At 41.8% G+C, this 22,817-nt stretch overlaps 3 protein-coding genes across 3 annotated transcripts in view; 1 reads left to right on the top strand and 2 right to left on the bottom strand.

Moving 5' to 3' along the window:
• LOC309693743 (uncharacterized protein) overlaps positions 1-11,125 on the top strand; it is a 75,560-nt gene extending 64,435 nt beyond the window's left edge. Inside the window, exon 7 of the mRNA XM_082513251.1 lies at positions 10,936-11,125. The gene's annotated coding sequence lies outside the window, so the exon portion shown is untranslated. The remainder of the gene's footprint in view (positions 1-10,935) is intronic.
• On the bottom strand, positions 7,879-16,137 carry LOC309694817 (uncharacterized protein). The gene is made up of 4 exons (XM_082515047.1): positions 15,854-16,137; positions 14,546-14,893; positions 11,132-11,494; positions 7,879-10,893 (listed from the first exon to the last, which is right to left on the bottom strand). Exons 1-4 carry the CDS (start codon positions 15,909-15,911, stop codon positions 10,781-10,783), a joined length of 882 nt encoding a protein of 293 aa, XP_082371173.1. The 5' UTR covers positions 15,912-16,137; the 3' UTR covers positions 7,879-10,780.
• Positions 16,138-18,920: 2,783 nt separating this feature from the next.
• Positions 18,921-22,290, bottom strand: LOC309695403 (uncharacterized protein). The gene is made up of 3 exons (XM_082516030.1): positions 21,937-22,290; positions 20,260-20,607; positions 18,921-19,792 (listed from the first exon to the last, which is right to left on the bottom strand). The coding sequence occupies exons 1-3, from the start codon at positions 22,004-22,006 to the stop codon at positions 19,584-19,586; spliced, it is 627 nt and encodes a 208-aa protein (XP_082372156.1). The 5' UTR covers positions 22,007-22,290; the 3' UTR covers positions 18,921-19,583.
• Positions 22,291-22,817: the final 527 nt, after the last annotated feature.

The raw sequence follows: 22,817 nt of genomic DNA, 5'->3' as shown, positions 1-22,817 counted from the left end.
TGTTTTTGTTTTTGTTTCTAGAGTTAACATTTTGGATATGGGGTCCGGGCCCTGTTTCAGGAAGCCGGTTTAGTGGAAAAACTGAGTAAGTATACCCTGAGTTAACGAAAACTCTGGGTTTTCGGTTTCACAAAGCGAGTTCAGCTGCAGCCTGAGTGAGTCACTATGACGACACACTCCGTGAAGCTAACCTGCCCCCTAGCAGGTTTACTACAACTAACCCTGACTGTCTCCGCCCCTTTGTCGGAAACCTGACAGTAGGAAGTGTCGGACATGGCGTGCCACTTCCTTGAAGAGCCAGTAGATCGTGAAGCCCAAATTCTCCGCAGAGCTCTCCGCCGGGAGAGAGTGATCAGAGCGCGTTTGGACATTTTATCATTTCCTGATGATTTTCTGTGCGAACGTTACCGTTTCTCAGCACAATCTATAATTTATTTGGATAACATCCTCAGGCCATATATTACGCATGTGACACATCGCGGACATGCTCTCAGTTCATTACATATTATTTGTATTGCACTTCGGTTTCTTGCAAACGGGAGCTTTCTGTATAATATTGGTGATGCTGAGCACGTTTCCAAGGCTACCGTCTGTCGGGCAGTCAGGAATGTTACAGTTGCACTGAAACGTCTCCTGTACTCGTTTGTGGTGTTCCCCGGTCATAGACCCACAAGATTTATCAAAGAGGGATGCCACAAAATTGCAGGTATCAGGATGACCAAAACTTAATTTATGATGTGGTGATACTTGGACTACTACTTAAATTTTACATTTATTTTCAGGGTTCCCAGGCGTGATTGGCTGTACAGATGGCACTCACATTCCAATCATTGCTCCTTCAGTAAATGAAGGAGACTATGTGAACAGGAAGTCTTTCCACAGCATTAATGTACAGGTACATAGTTCCCTGTAGCATTTCAAACTAACAAATTATTTCATCATAGTAATGGATGCTAATTTGTGTTCTCTGCACTGTGAAGATCATATGTGATGCTGCCAACATTATCACAAATGTGGAAGCCAAGTGGCCAGGCTCTGTCCATGACTCACAAATATTCCGTGAATGTACACTGAGCACAAAATTTGGACATGGTGAGTTGAGAATACTTTAAAATATATAAAGACCAATTGCTTCAGGGACATTTGAACTGAAGTGTACCCTTCTGTCTTAGGAGAGTTCACTGGCTACTTGCTTGGTGATAGGGGGTATCCATGTTTACCCTATTAGCTTACCCCTTACCCTGACCCTGACCCGGGCCCACAGCAGCGATATAATCTGGCTAATTGCAGGACAAGAGCCAGAATTGAAATGACTATCGGAATGCTTAAGGCCCGGTTCCAGTGCCTGCAAAGACTCAGGGTCACCCCAGAAAGGGCATGTGACATTATTGTGGCATGTGTGATTCTTCACAACATTGCCACAATTAGAGAAGAACACTGTCCTTCTGAACCAAACATCAGCAGTGATCCAAACCATGAACATCCTGACCCTCCCACGGACATACAAGATGGAAGCGCAGTCAGAGACACCATATGTCACAATCATTTCTTTTGACCCATCACCTCAACATGTTGAAAGAAGAATAAACAGATTTTTTGTTCAACTGGCTTTATTGGTCGCCTGTATTTCCTGTACACAAAGTATTAAAAGATGTAAACCTCATAAAGTGTCTCTGTTGCTTCCTCCTCTGTAACAGCTGTCAATGTTTCTTCATTATTTTCCTGTAGTAAAGAAATAGACAACATTGCTGTTCTACTGTAAACTCATATAATCTGTGGAGTATTAAGAGTACTCACAACTGCATGTTGGTCTGGCTCAACAGGAGGCTGCACCAGATGCAGTACACCATCACCATCAACTGATAGAATATGAGGTTTATACAGGTCACTTATAACTTACAAGGGACCAAATGGCAATTAACAAACATACCAAGCACCTTATACTTCATTGTCATTATGCTCTCAAAGACAACCAAGACTGAGGGAAGGCAAAATCAGTAGGAAAATAACTTCACTACAAAATAATTCATTATGGTAAAGAGTTTATCAAATGAATGTGTCGCACTGCAAAGGTGACTGTGAAGAAAGGATGTATGCACATCATGTATTATTTTGAATTTACCCCTTATGTAGGCACTTGTGTCTTGCGGGGTTATTGACTCAGAGGATGTCCCCACAGAGATGCCTTCGGCCACAGGGCGCCCACTGTTTTGGCTGAGGGCCAACTGTCAGCCTCTGTGAGTGGTGGTGGTGGAGGACCCCCACCTGTTTTTCGGGCCTCCGCTTTTTTTCTGTTGGCTATAACGGGCCACATTTGAGCATACAGAGTAAGCAAATATGTACTTGTAATGTGCTCAGATAATTTCAATAAGTGCTTACAGAAAGAAAATTAATGTAGCCTCTAACTGCAATTGATTTACATCGGACAAACAGACCAAGCACTGTGGCTCATAATACAATTACACCTTACCTGTTTGGACTATATTTTTATATTTCATTTTTACTTGCTGCCAGGCACGTTTGGGGCCTGTTGGGTTGCACCTGCGCTCACATCACATCACAAAATAAAATGTATAAAATAACAAATAAAATAACATATGATAAAATAACGTGTTAAATGGGTGGAAATCCCTAGATCAATGTTTAAATTAACACTCACGCATTGACTCTGTCGGCTATGTTTTGCCATGCATGCTTTTGCAGCTGTGGCTGTGTTACTTTTTTCCGCGGAATTTGCATGTTATCGGCATATGCTGCCATCAGAATTTCGGCCTCAAGCGCTGTGAAATACATTGACCGCGCCTTCTTTCCCTCCGTCTCCATGGTGACTCGCTTAATCTGTGCTCCGCTTATCAGGGCTTTATGTATCCTCGTCCGCGCGCTTCACTTGGGGTTAAAGCAACTCCGCGTTGACTGAACTAATTGTTATCAGCCTTTCTGAAACGGAATATTCCGAGTTGGACAGTTCGGGGTTACTCAACCGTGAGTGTCGTTTTTCACTCTGAGTTTTCCAAACCGGCTTCCTGAAACAGGGCCCCGTTCTTCGTACCTCGCTAAGTAAGTTAGCTGGATTTGATTGTTGACGATTTCGCGTGATCTTGGATCGTTCGGTTCTCCGAAGCTCATCCGGGACTTGCTGTCATAGCAACAGATCCGTAAGCGTAAACCAGGGGCCCGTTCTTCGTACGTCGCTTACTACATCCAAGATCAAATGACACATCCAAGATCAAATCATCGCGCTAACCGTGAGCTCGCTAATCCGGTTCCCCGAACACACCTGCTGTTGACGATTACTACAGCTGGACGCAGGAATGTGACATCACTGGGTGTCGTAAAAGGGGCTACGCATCGATAGTAGAAACATTGATCGGCAACCCGCTGATTGGTCGGCGAAAATGTCGAAGGGGCGTGCTCGGTATTTTCCGGCAGCAGAGCAAGAACTCATGAGTGACGGATTACAGGAGTTTCAGAGTTTAATTAAAACGCAAGAGAACACTGCAAAGGCTGCAAAAGCAAGGAGAGAGGGCTGGCAGAAAGTTGCTGACAAATCAAACTCGTAGGTAATTTAATAATAATAATAATAATGGATTGGATTTATATAGCGCTTTCCAAGGCACCCAAAGCGCTTTACGATACCACTATTCATTCACTCCCACATTCACACACTGGTGGAGGCAGCTACGGTTGTAGCCAGGCTGCCATATCGCGCCATCGGCCCCTCTGGCCAACACCAGTAGGCGGTAGGGTAGATCTATCATATGACACTATATTGTCCAATATCATATGGCATTATATTATAATATGTTATATTATATCCCATTTCACATTAGAGCCACAACAGGACCCACAAGAACATGGGAACAAGTAAAAGTGGAATACAGGAGTATTCTACAGAATGGTAATATTTATCTCTTAGATTGCTTTGCGTCTCTTGGCAAGGTAATACTGGCCTGTAATACTCTGTTAGTTTGTTCATAACAGCAACCAAGAAAAGGGCAGAGGAAAAAAAGACAGGTGGTGGTCCTGCACCCCCTCGTCAACAAGTTGGTTAAGTAAATAATACCCTCACGGGAATATCGATATCTCTCTATGAGCACACTGTCGCGCTGAGCTAAAGGATCCTGTCTATCCCGCAATATACGCTGAATTCTGAGGACTCTCCTTATCAATCTTGCACCTTCCTCAATGGGTTGGTCGCGTATACGGACAGGACATGGCTGCGACAGGCTTCCCAAATCCACCTTCGCTTTTATAGCCGTGGTCTCTCATCTTGATTACACGAAGTAATTTACAATTACTACTCTGAAATATGAATTACATCTGTAATAATCACATACATGTAATAGAATGTTAATAGTACATTTCCCTTTTTTAGGAAATGACCTGTATGTATCTGTGTGACATCAATAAAAGGATCAAGTGCTGCATTATCTTTAGTTACATTGATAATATTTATTTATGGTGAAACAGTGGTGGAATATCGCTGTTGCTTTCGTATAAATGAAGCGGACATACCTGCGTGGCCGCGATCTAATCCTGTTTACATAAAGTAAACCTGCTCCCGAGCAGGTTTACGCTTACGGCTCTGTTGCTATGACAGCAAGTCCCGGATGAGCTTCGGGGAACCGACTGATCCAGGATCACGCGAAATCGTCAACAATCTAATCCGGCTAACCTACTTAGCGAGGTACGAAGAACGGGCCCCTGCTCGGAAGCAGGTTTACTTTATGTAAACAGGATTAGATCGCGGCCACGCAGGTATGTCCGCTTCATGTATACGAAAGCAACAGCGATATTTTACCACTGTTTTTCCATAAATAAATATTATCAATTTAACTAAAGATAATGCAGTACTTGATTCTTTTATTGATTTCATACAGATACATACAGGTCATTTCCTAAAAAAAGGGAAATGTACTATTAATCATTCTATTACATGTATGTGATTATTTCAGATGTAATTCATATTTCAGAGTAGTAATTGTAAATTACGTCGTGTAATCAAGATGAGAGACCACGGCTATAAAAGCGAAGGTGGATTTGGGAAGCCTGTTGCAGCCATGTCCTGTCCGTATACGCGAGCAACCCATTGCGGAAGGTGCAAGATTGATAAGGAGAGTTTTCAGAATTCAGCGTATATTGCGGGACAGACAGGATCCTTTAGCTCAGCGCGACAGTGTGCTCATAGACAGATATCGATATTCCCGTGAGGGTATTATTCACTTAACCAACTTGTTGACGAGGGGGTGCAGGACCACCACCTGTCTTTTTTTGCTCTGCCCTTTTCTTGGTTGCCTTTATAAACAAACAAACAGATTATTTCAGGGTCTCTTTTCAAGAGACTAAAAGCAATATAAGTGATAAATATTACCATTCTGTAGAATATTCTTATATTTCACTTTTACTTGTTCACATGTTCTCGTGGGTCCTGTCGTGGCTCTAATGTGAAAGAGGATATAATGTAATATGATATAATAAATTTACCCTACCGCCTACTGGTGTTGGCCAGAGGGGCCGATGGCGCGATATGGCAGCCTGGCTTCTGTCAGTCTGCCCCAGGGCAGCTGTGGCTACACCTGTAGCTGCTTCCACCAGTGTGTGAATGTGAGAGTGAATGAATAGTGGCATTGTAAAGCGCTTTGGGTGCCTTGAAAAGCGCTATATAAATCCAATCCATTATTATTATTATTATTAAATTACTTACGAGTTTAATTTGTCAGCAACTTTCTGCCAGCCCCTCTCTCCTTGCTTTTGCAGCCTTTGCAGTGTTCCCTTGCATTTTAATTAAACTCTGAAACTCCTGAAATCCCTCAATCAAGAGTTCTTGCTCTGCTGCCGAAAAATACTGAGCGCGCTCCTTCGACATTTCGCCGACCAAACAAAGGGTTGCCGATCAATGTTTCTACTATCGATGCGTAGCCCCTGTTAAGCCACCCAGTGATCTCACATTACTTCATCCAGCTATACTAATCGTCAACAACAGGTGTGTTCGAAGAACCGGAATAGCGAGCTCAAAGTTAGCGAGATGATTTGATCTTGGATGTGTCATTTGATCTTGGATGTAGTAAGCGAGGTACGAAGAACGGGCCCATGGTCTCTTTTTATGAAAAATACAAGAGTAAAAGTGCTTTTAACATGTGCTTCAAAGCTAAGTTTGACTGGGAACCTCAAAGCTCAATAGCCTGCATCCACAGAAATTCACTGCAGCCTATGTAGTATTTTATGCGTCATTATTTATTCCAGTCCATCTTGCAAATACATGTTTGTGCTGCAATGTCATGCACAAACACAAACTATTAGATCCTTAAGATCAAACCTATGTCAAAATTGTTTCATTATTTTGGTCCATTGGAGTGTGGTAGGCCATCAAAGGCCACTACTAGAAACTCGGAATATTACATGAAATCGCTTGCTTGGCCAAAAATGGGTAAATGATGTAATTTGGTAAAAAACATTGAAAACTACAATTTTCATGTGTTGACTTTAGAATGAAAGCAATTTTACCTAAATTGCATGATATAGTACTGTCAATAACAAGGAATCAAAAAAGGTGGTTATAATGGGTTTCAATTGGCCAAAAATGGTATAGTGTATATTATTGACATTATTAAGGAGCTGATGTTGAAAATTAAAAAATTAAAAAGATTAAAAAATCTGAAAAAAATACACACCTTTGGGAAGTTTCATTCCATTTGCATTAACAGAACAAAAATGGTTGAAAAAAGAAAAGTGAAGTGGCCACAAATGGCCAGGATAGAGCCTGGAGGGTTAAGGCTGCAGACCCTGAATTGGGATACAGCCAGAGAGTGACGGAATACTAGAAAGCACAGGGGCGGTCGGAGGGAAGACGAGCCCTGTGTGGATGCTCTTCAAGACCTCCAGCTGGGGCCTGAGAACCCCAGGGCCCGAACCTGGAACCCAGGATCAGACTGAGAAGAGGAAGCGTAGCTCACCAAGCCGCACATCGGGGACCCCGCTAGCCATGCAACCTACAACATGCGGGCAATACGCCAGACAGGGAGCTAGTGCTGCAGGCCAGAGAAGACTCACCCGCTGGCTGACGTATCAGACACAGCGAGTTCCGACTGGTGCGTAAACCTGCGAACCTCAGGCAATATGCCAGGGGCACACAGCCTGCAGGAGCAGAGACCAGTGAGACCTATTCCAGACTGCTGGGCACTGTGGTGGCTGTGATCAAGAAGGAAAAAAATTTAAGTAAATAAATGAATGAATTTACTTGGAAAAATTCAACTGAAGTTATAAGCAAGTGAATAAAGTTTTTTTTTTTTTTAAGTTTAATGATGACATTTGTCATCAAATATTAGTGCAGAACAGGGTGAATCTTGGATTTGAATTTTGACTTTGTGATATTATTTGAATTTGATGTTTTTCAGCAGCAAAAGAATAAGAAGACTGACAAACAGGTGGAGGAAGAGAATGCCACAGAGGAGGCTCATCAGCCTCATATCAAAGACAGCTCCCATCCCATTTAAAAGGAATAAAAGTCTCATTTCATCAACTAGACTTTCGCCTTTGCTTCAGACATGAACATCAGACCATTTTCTCTGAATCCTCTGTGACTAAATGTCTCTGGATTTCTTCATTTGTGTGTGAGCGGTTTGTTCTTTAAAACTCCTCCACGATTACAGCAAGTGATGATCAAAGGTAAATATCCATCCATCCATTTTCTTTCACTTAGCCTTATCAGAGTTGTGAGGGGGGCTGAAGGCAATCCCAGCTACTAATGTAAATATATTTTAATGTATCCAAAGCTACAGCTCACACTCAAAATCAGATAAAACTTTCAACACTTTTCACGATATTATTCAGTTTATAAAACAGGAAAAATAAGATAGAAAATAAAAACATAGAACACAATTTATTGTAACAACTTTTTATTATTTTTATTTAGTATTTTCCAGTGAAGGAAGCTGCAGATAATGGTTAATGTTAGTGCTACGTTAACCTGACACCTCGAGTTACAGGATACCTTTGCATTTCACTAAGAAAACGCTTCCTCTGCTTACAAAAGACAAACATCAAATAATTAACTTTTTCTTTAGAGTGTAAATCTAATAAGCGGCAGCCAAGAAGGTGCTTAAGGAGAATAACATCGCTTCCAGTCAACTTTCCCGGCCAGGCTGAGAGTGTACTGCAATGATGGAGCAGTGACGCAAGAAGCGACTACGGATATGGTGAAGAGAGGATTATCGGTAGACGTTGTGAAAGACGGGGCTACACTCTTGGATCAAATAAAACAGTGCGAACTAGTGCGAAGAAGAAACTGGGAAACACGTTTTTAAAAGCAGAGCTTCAAGGAGCGTCTCCAGGCATTTAGGCACCGGGATGGCTGTGGGTAAATAGGCTGCTGCATAGTGAGCTGGACTCTACAGACCACTCTGCTTTTGGCCTCTGGGCCGAAGAGGGTACTCTTCCGCAAGTTGAGTGAGGAGCTTTTCCCTCACCAACTACAGCTAATATAGCGTTTATGCTTTTGGAAGTCAGCATGATTGCATGTCTTTGTTGTATTTGCTACACATGTTATCCCCCCCGGTGTACTTTTTGATTTCTTGGTATGTACAGAGGTTAAAATCGTATAATGTTGTACAATCCTGTCTCATAAGTAGGGCTGCTACAAACTATTATTTTGATAATCAACTAGTCACCGATTATTTTTGCGGTTAGTCGAGTAATCAGATCATGCATCCATTGGCCATAAAACGTGCAGCTTTTTGCATCAGCATGCATCTGCACTTATTAACTATCATTAGCTTACAGCTTGAAGTGTTTAAGGTGTGTGCTAACTAAAAAATAAAGACAAGATAGTTTATTAAACTTTTAATGAAATTTGCAGATTGTCTCAGTAAACTCAGCCGTCTGCTCCTTGCTATCTACAACATAACAGGACATTGGAGTAAATTCTCGAGCATCTCACACTTCTGTTTAATCCGTTTTCTGTTTGATGTTTATTCAGCTGTGTGAAAACTATAACTTTAATCTCAGCCAAACCGATTTACTGAGGAACAAATAAAACACTGAAAAAAAGCCAAATAATAACACTTTTAAGTTATCTGAGTGACTTATATATCATGATTAACCCGAGTAACGAAAGACCGCACTGGGTTTAAAAACTATTTGCCGGGAGTCCGGTGTTCCCCCCGGCTCTAGTGACTGTAATGTAAACAGCCTACAAGGATGCTGGCCCTGAATTTGGACAAAGCTATGATACTGGAGACAACTTCTTCTTCTTTGGCGTTTAACGGCAGCTGGCATCCTTGTACATGCATTGCTGCCATCTTCTGTTTCAGTCTGTTATTACACTCTTAAATCCTAATTCTTGCGCCTCATCTTACAAAGCTTCAAATGACTTGCCGACTATTAAATTTGTTGTCGACGATTTTAATAGTCGACTAATCGTGGCAGCCCTACTCGTAAGTTAACTAAAGTAGTATCATATAATGTAAATGGATTAGGGAATCATTTTGAAAGAAGTAAAATTATGTCAAAATTAAAAAGAGAAGGAATAGAAGTTTCCCTTCCACAGGAATCTCACATACCACAGTTTGGGCATGAAAAACTTAGGAAATGGAAATTTAATCAGTATTCATCTTCTTGTACTCAGGTTTTCAAAGGAGGTGTTGTAATTCTAATATTAAGTAGGCTGAATTTTGAATGCATTCAAGAAATAAGATATAAGGAGGTGAGGTTTGTGCTAGTAAACAAACTTCCCCTTGGAGGGTATACTGACTAGTCTTATTACCGGTAGTATATTTGTGTTTTTGGTCAATTCTAAATAATAAAAAATGGAGTGTAAAATCACAGCATCAGTCAGTTCAGAACATTTCAGAGTAATCAGAGGATCATAGTCTGAATGATGTTCTGTCACATGACCTAAGGAGCATCTGCATGCCCATAACAAAACCATCCACTGTGACGAGAGCACGGAGCGAAGCGGACACGTTGACCAGCCTTACAGTTTTTCTTCATCACTCCATCCATAACAGAGAGAAAAGTCATTCTCACCGCTTTTGATGCAGTTCTTAAATCAGTTTGAGCATTTCCTCACAAACATTAGACTGTCTCATTGTTTTTATACACACTGCTTTTGTTTAGATCCATACTCGTGGTATTTGTTGCTGTGTTAATGCACTTCTCACTTGAATCTGACTTTTTTCAGTCACGGCTCTAGATCTCTCACTTCTCAGATTACTTTTTTCAGTCTTTCAATTTAATGTTTTCAGCAAGTTTGTTTGTGTGAAATATTGCCCCAGTTTCATGTCGTTAGCTGACAGGTGTGGCCCCCAGTTTCTCGCCTGTAACTGTAGCCCATCATCATCATCATCAAGGTCAGACATTTTTGCGCAACTTTTCCAAAGTAAGGAAGATTGAGAAAAAAAACCTGATGATTTCTTTAAAGGGATGCAAAAGGTTTTTGCACAAATGATTCAGATCAAAAGACTAAACTTTGCTCTACAAGGGTGTGATGTCCACTTACGTGGACATTATGCCACTGCTCTATTGAAATTTAAAACGAATGTCCTCATGTGGATCTCATTTTTCTCTGAAACAAAAATCAGGTTAAAAAAAACAAACAAAAAAAACATCTGGTAACTTTTTTAAATAGTTTTTAAATATGCATCAGGTCCCAATCAGCCCAAATATCAAAGAGAAATTAAAAATGCATGCATGGAAGAGTTCGGTCCTTAGGAGGTTAATGTCAGAATGAGCCAACTGTGGTTTATCTGCAGACAGAAAAAAAAGACATACAAACTGTTTTGCTTCAAACTGGCTGAGGAGGTTTTAGTTTTATAAAGATCGCCAAAGCAGCAATCACAGCAAAGAGTGACAAAGCCGCCACCAGTCCAGCATGTCCTCTGCTGACTCCTGTGTGACCTGCAGGTGAGAAACAGGTGTGAGGTGTCAGCTGTCAGGTAGGTGATGAGTGAAGAACAGAACAGAATCCATTTCCTCTTCAAACTGCTGTCAGACATTATCTACTGCACTCTGATCACATCACTCAGACCAGCTGCTTTCTACAAAGTCTCATCAACAACATCTTTAGAAACAAACATCAACAACCAGGAAGCAGCTTCACCTCTGATCACACACACACTCAACTCTACTCACTCACCTGGAGGATCAACAACTCTCAGGCTGATGATGCTGATGGGGTCAGTCTCCAGATGAGCTCTCTTCCTGCGGTTTGTTCTTCTCCTGAAGACACGACACTCGTATGTTCCTCTATCAGCAGTCGTGACACCCTTCAGAATCAAAGACACGTCTCCATCCTTCATCTCTCTGTCCTGCAGATCCACCCGGTTCTTAAAAGATGGATGCTGCTCTTCTGGATCAGGCTGCTCATCCCGATACAAAAGAACATAATCTTTTCCAAGGTCAGCTCTGCTCCACTCTACAACTGCCTTGGAATTGCTGTCGATGTTTGGAGCTCGACATGGCAGAATGACGTTCTGTCCAGCTGTGATGTTTATCTGAACTGAAAGAGGAAATAGAGCGGTCAAAAACAAAGTGCAATCATTCATTTCTGCAGCATTGATCACCATGAAGAGCTACAAATACAGATTTCTCCCCCTGAACACTTTCCTCTTACTCCCACTAGAGATGCAAACCAAGGAGCTCAGGAAGAAAAACAAGGCGACAGGAGTGATGGGATGGCCAGCTGAGGCTTTTTGTACTTATGCCAGAATTATAATAAAGTTTCACATAAATCTCAAATCCACCTCCACAGTGACAAATACTTTTGTCATAGCCACATGTTGATAACGCCACTCTGAAACAACGAGGCGCAAAATTGTTGGACGATTCTAAACAAGGTTATTTTCTTATATACTCAACTATCAAAAATTAGGATCAACACATGTTTTAGAGAAATCCCTGTACAATCTGCACCAACTCTGTTTGCCAGATGTCACTTTGTCTACTCAGAGAAGATCGTGCACCATCATACAGGAACGACTTCCTGTGGACACAACAGGATGTTTGCTGAGATCTAAAAACAGCAACTGCAGTGAAAACAATCCAGAGTTTAATGACCATTAATGTGAGATCAGCTGAACTGAAATCACTGATACTTACAGATATATACCATTTTCATAAATATCTCTATTTTTTTAATATATATATATATATATATATATAAAAATAAATAATAAATAAAAACACCCAGCACGCCCCTGCCAGAGGCCTGGGAGCTTGAGGGTCCTGCGCAGTATCTTAGCTGTTCCCAGGACTGCGCTCTTCTGGACAGAGATCTCCGATGTTGTTCCCGGGATCTGCTGGAGCCACTCGCCTAGCTTAGGAGTCACCGCACCTAGTGCGCCGATTACCACGGGGACCACAGTTACCTTCACCGAGCTCTTCTCTGAGCCCTTGGTATTTCTCCAGCTTCTCGTGTTCCTTCTTCCTGATATTGCTGTCATGCTACATCGATCACTACGGCCGTCTTCGTAGGTATAGTAGGTAGTGCTGCATTAACATCATCTAGCAGACCTTCTGAGGGTACTTCACGTAATCTTGGTAACCGGCTACGGGGGATCCAGGTTTCAAGCTTGGCCATGATCCTATTTTTCAGGTCAGTTCCTCTCGCACTCAACGATCCTTCTCCTATCGCACTTGGGGCTATGTACCCAATCTCGGGTGGGGGTGATGATATCTCCCCCCTGACCTGGCGTCCTGACTCCTCCTTGCCGTAGCATTTGTGTTGTACCTCGTCAATCTCTAGCTGTGAGAGCAGTCCCTTCTTTCGAATGTTGGAACACTGAGCTACTAGTTGTTTCACCGTCATTGTGGATGTTGGGTATCGAAGAATCCATAGGTCCCTCATCCTATTCATGTAGCCCCTTCCGCCGGGGTTACTTGCGTAGTAGCATTCCAACAACACCCTGTTCTCGTCTCTTGCCCACCGATGCCCTCTTGTTCTAGTAGCCCACTTTTCAACTTTCCTCAACCTTGTTAATCCGGGCGACGTCCGAGCCGGCATACCTTCATATTTATCTGTCTCGCTCATGTCTGCGGTAGGCTTACTTAGCATAGGAGGTCTAGCCTTAGGACCTTTACTGGATACAGACGCCCCAGGCAGGAATCGAACTTGCGATCCTCTGTTTCAAAAGGCGTGTAGTCTAACCGCTATCCAGGTGCTCATGTGAGACGGACAGTAGCTAACGTTAGCCTCTGCAGTACGTTTATTCGACTTATATCTATCTATATATCTCTATATAGATATAGATATATACATATTAACATTCTATTATTCATGCCATGATTTATCTTAGTCTAATGGAGGAAGAGGTAGCAGGAAGGTTGCTGATTGGCTGTAGTTGATCCAAAGGCAACAGAAATGTTGAGAATATTTCTTTTTTTGTTTTTTTAACTTTAAAACATTGTTAACAGTCAGCAGAGGTCGCAGCTGCTGGCATTGAGCTGGTTGTCAGAAAAGTAATGAAAATATCTGCAAGGATTTGGTTAATAAGTACTGACTAGCATCATTGTGGTCAAGATTCACATCAGCTTTAGCTGCTAACAGAAGCAGAAAAAAGCCCACCATTCAGCTGGGTCAGGTCACACTGACTGCACACAGCACTTACTTTCTTTCCCAAACTGCGATATGCTTATTAAGTAATGACCTTTTCAAAACAAAAGCTGCAATAGTGCTTCACATTAAAAGTGTAACACAAACAGCGGAACTAAGAAATAATACAATAACGTCACAGAAACAAGTGGAGCCTATCCAAAGAGGGCAGAGCAGGTCACAGTGTCACTGCCTGAAAAATGAAGCCTAAGTTTCTCCTGACTGGTTCTTGGTCCCTTGTGCCAGCACATGGACTTGTGAAATGCACTCAGCTGGTTTCACCGTGCAAAAACTGATAAGCAATAAGAGCTCAGAGCAGTGTAGCTGCTTGACTGAGTATTTTGAGCTCTCTCTCTCGGCCAATAATAACTGCTGCATGCTTTGCCTTTGTTTGAGCTCAGTGAGGCAGACGCACAACTACAGCTGTTTGTCAGCATGAAAATAAACATGCAAAGACAACTCACAAACCATAGCATGCAAAAAAAAAAAAAAAAAAAAAAAAAAAAAAAAAACACCAATAAATATAACTGCGAGGAAGTCCGTATCGAACATGTCAACACCCACCAAAACAGGAAGCGTCTCATTTGATCAAAATATTAACACATCAGATAGAAAACAAGCACAGTGCCTCTGTACAAACATGTAATGAAGATTTTATGAGCCAAACTAAAGTCTGAGCTAATGTCTTATTTAATTAATCATATTTATTTTCTGTATAAAGACTCATGCCTCAAACCAAAGGGAAAACATTTAAAATCTTCTGCAGTGTTTTTAAGTTTCCAGTTACACAAAAACAAAACTCTCCTTCACCAAACAAGGATTGATAAAACTGCCTCCAGAGACTCATCTGAGCTGGAATGAAATGGCACACTTCAGATATCCATAGCACTCTTTCATAAACACTCGTGCTGTAAACATGGTGCAGAGCTTCAGCAGTAAGCTGAGCCTCTGCAGACTCACCAGACTCTGTGACTGTGAGGTTGATGGAGTGTTTGAACTCTTTGATGACTCTCTCGCCATTTCTGGTGCTGCTGGTTGTAATCTGACAATCGTATGTTCCTGTATCGCTGATGCTGACGTTTCTCAGAATCACAGTAACATCTCCGTCTTTCATGGATGAGTCTCTCAGCTGCACTCGGCCTTTGAAGGACTCGTGCTGGTAGTTCTCGTACGAGCGCTGGTCTTGGAAGAAGAACACATAACCCTGTGAGATGAGCTCCGGTCTGCTCCACTCCAGCAGGGTGATGTGTGCATCTCTGGGACCCCAACACTGAAGAGTGGCAGCTTGTCCAGGCCTCACACAAACCTCTGTATGAATGAAAAACAAAGAGGAGAAAAAACCCAAACATTAATAGCATGTTATACTGCACGTGTTGGAAATCTGTGGACAGCGAGGAAGTACTGAGCAGAGGAAGTCTAAAACACATCAGTGGATTACTCAAAGTAATGGATACCTGCAGCTCTCCGACATGATACTCATGCCTCTATAAACGAACTTGCATTTTACTCTGTGAACTGTTCTTCAGTTATGAGTGTTGCAACAAACCCCAGCAGTGAATCTGCACTGACAAACCTCAAGACCAGAGAGGAATCCTCTTCACGACCTGCTGCAAGTGTGTTTGTCAGTAATTAAACTCTGACGTTAAGCAGAGGCTTTTACTGCAAAGCAGGAGAAATGTACATGTAAATGTACACCGTGTTGTTAATAATGAGTTCATTCCTTTAATGTTGCAGCTGGAGAAAATGTACTCACTTGCATACTGCTTGGTAGCTTAAAGTATAATGACATACATTAGATTTATTTTTTTAAAACCTGCACAATTTTAAATTGACATTTTAAAATAAATGATATCGAGAACAAATTACATCTAATATAGAGTGGAGTAGTTTGGAAAACTGTAAAATATAGAAACACTTTAGTAAATTTGCAATACTGTCACTGTGTTCATCAAGATTTGCAGTGTCACACACCACTAGTTTGTGTTTTTGGCTTAGATGTTGTTTAAGAAATCCTGACACAGCCAAACAGGGCCGCCACTGCCTGGCACCATGTTAGTATCACATCCATTCTTTTTGTTGCCAAATTCCTTCTGAACTCGCTCACATTTTCTTCCATCTACGGTATCAGGCGAGCTGCAGCAGCTGTTTGCATTCCCGGAAGCGTGAAAATGCTGCAGTGTGTAGTTTCACTGTTTACATCCTTGATGGATGAGTCATTTCTTTTGGCAGCCTGTCAGTTCATGTTACCTCAAAACACAAGAAACTCACCTTTCAACGCAGAAGCCACCAACATCGGGAGGGAGAAGAAAACTACAACCGACGACATTTCTGCAGGTCGCCCAACGGTCGCCCCGCGGTTTGGTAGTGGTGGGCGGATCGATCCAAATATAGATGGCACATACAACCCCGATATTGGTAGCGAATCTATACTAATGTGACAGGATCAGTGGTTTACTTTGCTCTGTAAACTCTGTAAGGATATGCGTCTCTGCAGGGATTTCCTTCCTCCAGTTGTTGTTTTCCTAATGTCACGTGACTCAGTGAGGACGGGCGAGAGGAGGAAGGAAATCCCTCACAAAGACCCCCCAGCAAAAAAAAGTACAAAATAACCTGGCATCTTATGTCGTTGTTTTTATTTTCCTTCTTTACCTCACTCTGTGACTAAATTTAATATAGTCTGTGACTACAACACAAGCACATAGGCCAATTTTGGTAGCGTCTGTTTCAACATCTGCCTGTCCCCACCCTCTTTGTCAGGGTGGGGACAGGCGGAGGATTTAAAGATCGAAGTTCAAAATAATTTAAAATCAGGACACAGACCCTGGTGCGAGTAATCCTCGCTGGCTTTTAAAATGACCGCAGCAGTTATAATAAGCAGCGATCCTGCTGAACCCTTATCAGTCAGGATTAAATGAGCTGCAGGACCTCTGGGTTAGACTGACTCAGTGTGAGCTTGGTGATCCTAACATACAGGACGCTGAGTGTAAATCTGCTATACTTCAGGTGATGCTGTTTGTTTGTGTAGCAGTACTCTGATCATAACGCTCTCACATGCTCATCATTTGCTGCTCGTTGCTCTTCTACAGTGACCACAGTGACAGTTGCATATTACAGCTCCGAGACTTAAAACTGCATGCACTGTTTGTTAGTTTATTGCTCCACCAAGTGAATACACGTAGAGCCCTGCACACAGTGTAACTTCAGTACTTCCTTTTTTCTCAACTGTGGGCAGGCTGCGCGTACAAATGCTAAAAGAAACAGCGAAGCTCAACTGACTTGAAACCAAAGCTGGTCACTGACGCCCTCTGCTGCTGCTGATCGGTTCTTAAAGCCAGGGGTGCAGTTTTTACCCAACGGATAAAATGCTGACTGACACTACACGATTTAAACTATGAGATACCAGCATGAGATGGTCACATGAACATAAGGAAAGGTCGCTATTATATCTGAAACTGTGTTCCCAGAGTCAAGAAGTTCACTTTACGCGCACAAGCCGACTGTAATTCAGCTTCATTACCGCGAGAAGAAGCAGCTGAGCTGATACAGCACATCTCCCACAGTTTAAAGTGGAGAGAAACATCACGCAGTTCACAGCAGCCACATGAAAAGCGCAACACGTTAACCCTCCCTCACAAAATGAAGCCGCTGCTTCTTCAAATCGACGTCCGCCCACTACCAGAGGGAGCACGGAATAGAGCCCACAGCTTCACCAAGGTCATCCACAGACACGTGTAGCACATGTGTGATGGTAAAGGATGAAGGCTGTTATAAGAAGTTGGAGCAGATACAAATGCCAGGAAGTCAACGTGGGATTTTCGGGGATTTGGCGTTGGTGCCATTGCGCTGAATAAAGAAATAAAAACTCACCTGTTCATTGTTTTTGGGCTTCAGGTGTAAGTTCTCCGCTCCGTTCTCACACCACTGTCGAGTTTATCTCCCGCTGTCCCGAGGTGGAGCTGAACTTTCCCCTTGTCGACCGGCTCGCCTTGGAGCCAGATCACACCAGCATGCCACACCATCTCCAGGTAGCCCGGTCAGGCGCCTCCGCAACCAGATAAGAAACTCCGAAGAAGGAAAACAACAAAAGAACAAATCCGTTCAGTTTAAAAAACAAAAAACAGAAGCTGTGATCCAAGACTAGAACGTCCTCCGAGAGACCGTTTTCACCAGGTTGCAGAGGAGTACCAACCTGCTCAGACCGGTAGCAGCAGCCTACAGCGGAAGATCCGCTGTAGCCCCTCCTCCAGCATCGACGACGATGGCACTTATAGATACATGTTATCTAGCCTCTGTCTCATGTATGAAATATTTTGACTTGTATTTTTATTTTTAAAGCCTACAGTGGCTGTTTTACTGCTGTATGTGTATGTTTTAATGACACCCAGCATACGACCCACGGTAAAGTTTGAACAATGAGAATCTGTCGTTTACAGGATGCGGGGATTTTCCTTTTTTTTTTTAAACATCAGCACTTTTGCTTCACGCGTGACTCCGCTTACTATCATGAACTGAGTGAAGGAGCACGTAGCAGCGATGCATTTATACAGTTTATATTTTGCATATTACTGACAGACGGAGGAAGAAAGTAGTTCCTACCAATCGTTTAGACACTTTCCACTGTGTCCCGTAAATCTTTACCCCAACGTTACTAAAACATCGATATTTTAATATGAGAATCAGACCTAGAACATAAATATCTCTTAGAATCGATATTTCAGTATTGATCCACACAACAGCTGCGCAACACCCTTTAACAGCACCAAGGCTGTAGCTGAGAGGATAGAACAGAAAATTTTCAATTTTATTTATACAGCGCCAATTCACAACAGACACATCAAGGCACTTCATATTGTAAGGTAGACCATACAAAAACCCAAAAATCCTATAACCCCCTATGGGCAAGCACTGTGGCAACAGTGGGAAGGAAAAACTTCCTTTTAACATGAAGAACCCCCTGGCAGATTCAGTGTTATGAAGGAAGGAAGGCTCAGAGTTTAAGTAGTCATCATCATGGGCTCATCCGATTAGAATGTGAATAAGCAGTCATCACTCATAGGCTTCTCCTTTTATTCTCAAAATCAATAAGGAAAGACACATGAATTGCCAACGCTGAAAGAAAACAGATTTAAGTTACTCATTACCTTAAACAACGCATGAAATCAAAAACCCAAACAGAACCTCACCTCCACTGCCGCCCAGTGTGGGAGTGAAGAAAGAGTGAGCCAAAAGTGAATGCAGTCCTTATAAAACACGTGACAGGTGAGTTGTTACGGATTCAAATATTGGGGATGGAGACAAGAGGAAAAACCACAATAACAACACTGGTCCGGCCGGGTTGAGTCAAACGATGATTTTAATGATCACACGCGTGGGAGATGGACACTGATGCAGACAGCCTCAGATCTCAAAATGGTGGAGCATTGATCAAACTCTTATAGCCTCTAGTGGCCCCCACCTTATCATAAAAGCCTAAACATTCACATTCTTTCTCTCACACGGCGCCTAAGCTACGGCCTTGGCTCCCTGCTTATCTGCTCCTGCTGAGATGGGGCAGAAAACTCCAGCATGTTCTGTTCTCTTCTAATCACAACAACAGCCACCTCGAGGTGCTTTATATTGTAAGTTAGACACTACAATAATACATACAGAGGAAAATTCCTTAGGCGTTAATAAAGTATTGTGACTCTGATATCCACAGCAAGGCTGTTAGTATCATCGCTTGCTAACATGACATTGCTGTAAGTTGTAACTGTGATTACAGGATCAGAGAAGAGAAATGCTACACAAAGTAATAATTACACAGTTTAATTAACATCAACAACGACACTGAAGTAAAGCGAATTACAGTAATCCAGCTGAGATAAGATGAACGCATGGATTGCTCATTTGAGGTTTTAAAGGATAAAAATGACGTCACGTTGGATAGGAGCCTTAATTTTAAAAAGGACCACTGAACAACTGAAATAATTAGTTTTTCTCAAAACAGATCTGACACATTTCATGCCAGCTGTTCACTTTCCATCATGTTGGTATGATTTGGGTTTTTGATGATTGATTTTTTTTCCCTGTAGATATTTACAGCTACAGTAACAATAACCATAACACCAAGGAGTCCGCACGTCACAATGAACATAATAACAAAAGAAGATATATCCTTGTCTACTCCATCCTTGTGTCCTCTTTCTTTGGATTGTCCTTCTGTGAAATCTGCAGAGAAAAATCAAAACAAAGGTTTGAGGACTCTGGTACCAGGCAGACTAAAAATAGCTCTTGTTTTACATTTTGAAATCTCTGTAACATTCGGTAGAGGTGATGTCAAAGCTGCTGGCAGTGAGCTGGATGCCAGAAAAGTAAGTAGTGAATGTGTCTGCAGCCGTTTGGTTAATAACTGTAGGGTAGCATCTCTGTGCTCATGTTTCATACCATGTTTCTAACACAAATGGAAAAATACCATTCAGCAGCTTTAGATTGACTTTTTCAAACTGCTGCATCACATATAAGCAGAAGGAAAATGAGCCCACTGTTGGAGCCTGCTGTAAGGATTTCATGAGGCACTGCTTTTACCATACACAGACGACCACTCTGAGCATGGAAAAAGCCAACATCATACCTCTGAGGTGTGAAGAATGCCCTTATAAACGGCTGTGCAGTAAGCTCAACCTCTACAAACTCACCTGTGTCTGTGACTGTGAGGTTGATGGAGTGCTTGAACTCTTTGACGACTCTCTCGCCATTTCTGATGCTGCTGGTTGTAATCTCACACTCATATGTTCCTGTATCGCTGACCCTGACATTCCTCAAAATCACAGAAACGTCTCCATCCTTCATGGATGAGTCTCTCAGCTGCACTCGGCCTTTTAAGGACTCGTGCTGGTAGTTCTCGTACGAGCGCTGGTCTTGGAAGAAGAACACATAACCCTGTGAGATGAGCTCCGGCCTGCTCCACTCCAGCAGGGTGACGTGTGCATCTCTGGGACCCCAACACTGAAGAGTGGCAGCTTGTCCAGGCCCCACTCGGAGCTCTGTGTCCAGAAAAAAGAAAGAGGAGAAAAAACCCCAAAACATTAACAGCGTGTTATATTGCACATCATGGACATGCATTATGCAGAAGAACACGTTGGACTCCATTTCTACCACCTATACTTCAGCAGACAGTCACAACCTGAGACCTCTGACAACAGGATCACAGCAAGTACTGAACTGTTCTTGAGTTGTAGCAAGTAGAAGGGCAGAGTTTACAGTGTCACAATAATGGCTCTCATCTTGTGAGGTCACCATGGTAACCTGGTATGAAGCAGCAAAAACAATACTTGAATAAATATTTAAGTGACAGTTGCAATCCATCTTCAAAAACAAAACTTGGAGCTTAAAGTGCCTAAAGTAATAAAACTATTAATTATTAACAAATAGTATACATGTTTCATTAATGTGTCTATTGCTTTAATGTTACAGCGGGAGAGGACTGTACTGACTCACATACTGCTTGGCAGCTTGATCTATAACAGTAAACAGTCATATTTAATCATTTTTGTTTTAAATTTGCAAAATATTAAGTCAAACAAGCTTTAAAATAAATTGTGTTAAGAAAAGTACAATATTTGCATTCAAGCTTTCTAGATTTAATATGTAATCATGATTTCACACTCTTTAATCAGTACATTTTAAAATCATCCTCACCCTCTGAACAACCTCTGAATCATGACTTTGACTTTATACTGCCGTCGATGCTGTATCCTACAACACATTTTGCTGAGATGACGTCACCAGATGCAGTGAATAACATTTTCGGTTGAAAAAAGAAAGGTTTTGCTGTGACATGTGAGAGCAGCAGCTGCTACACAGACAGCGGGGTCTCCTCTTCTATGTAACCGCAGCATTATATACAGGAGAGGAACAGAAACTAAGGTGTCATCTCAATATCAGTACAAACATTGGTATCAACATTGTCGATATTTGGATTTGTACACCTTTCATGCCACTGTTGTGAGATTTCCACTAACCTGTATTGATGTCCTCTTCATTGCAAATTGTGTCTGTCTGAAATGTGCTTTATAAGCTAATCATTTCTGTTTGTGGTGATGACGCCCAGTACAGTCAAACCGTGAAGTAAAAGTAACATTTTATTCCATCTTTGGCATCAGATCAATTACTCATACCAGCTCCTAACATTTTTATCGATGCAACTGTGCAGTGCATGCACACACTGCAACATAACAACATCATGTATGCACTGCACGGTATTATTAATCATGCATTGTTTGCTACCATCAAGCAGTGCCCACTTTCTTTAGCAAAGGTTGAGTCATTTCCTCCACTGCTAGTTCGTCCTGTCTCTAAACGCATGAACTCACCTTTCAATCCAGAAGCCAGTAAGACGTGAAGGGAGAAGAAGACCACAACTGACGACATTTTTGCAGACATTAAACGAGAAGAGGCGCGCACTGTTAGATGGAAGTTGTTTTGTTTTGAAAGGGAAGTACTTTTGGTTTCATTTTTGACATGTCGCTTATGTAAGCTTGTACAGCTTAATCACATTCTCTTAGTTCCTGGATCAAACTCCTGTTTATCACCACAGTCACGCTTTATATAACTAATTTTTGAAATGATGCTTTCTTATTGCTAGCCTAGAAGAAAATCCATCTTAAGTGGCAACAAACACAAACTTTGATCCATGACCGAAACATGACTATTTTTTTAGAGAAGTGCGTCTGTAAAAGCGCTTCAGTGACTCTTTTGCTACAGAGCTCCCCTACTGGCTATGACGATGAAGACATCCAGGCTTCGTTCAGACTACAAACGACAGGAAGTCGCATTTATTGTGACAACAACAAAATATTTGATTAACCTTCCAGGACCTGGCGTCCTTATATGTAGACATCACATTTTGGGTTATTTAGACCAAAACACTCAATTTTGCTCTACAACTGCCTCATATCCACTTACAAGGACATTATGTTGCTATTGTTCTATCGCAATTTTAAACGAATATCCTCACATGTGGCTCTCATTTCTCTCGAAAGATCAGGTAAAAAAAAAATCTAGTAATTCTTTGTTTTTACATTCATCGAGCCCCAATGTGCCCAAATATCAAAGATAAATTAAAATGCATGCCGTGGAAGAGTTCGGGTCTTAGGAAGTTAAAAACAACAAACACTGAAAATAAGGATGTTTTTTTAGAAAGAAATAAAATTCCAGCTCTCACAGCTGTGTAGCCTATATGTGGTGTTTTTAC

Source organism: Aulonocara stuartgranti (assembly GCF_965226115.1).
Source record: "Aulonocara stuartgranti genome assembly, chromosome: 3".
Classification (NCBI taxonomy): domain Eukaryota; kingdom Metazoa; phylum Chordata; class Actinopteri; order Cichliformes; family Cichlidae; genus Aulonocara; species Aulonocara stuartgranti.
Note: the sequence above shows the minus strand (reverse complement) of the source record. Positions and strands in the feature narration are given on the sequence as shown.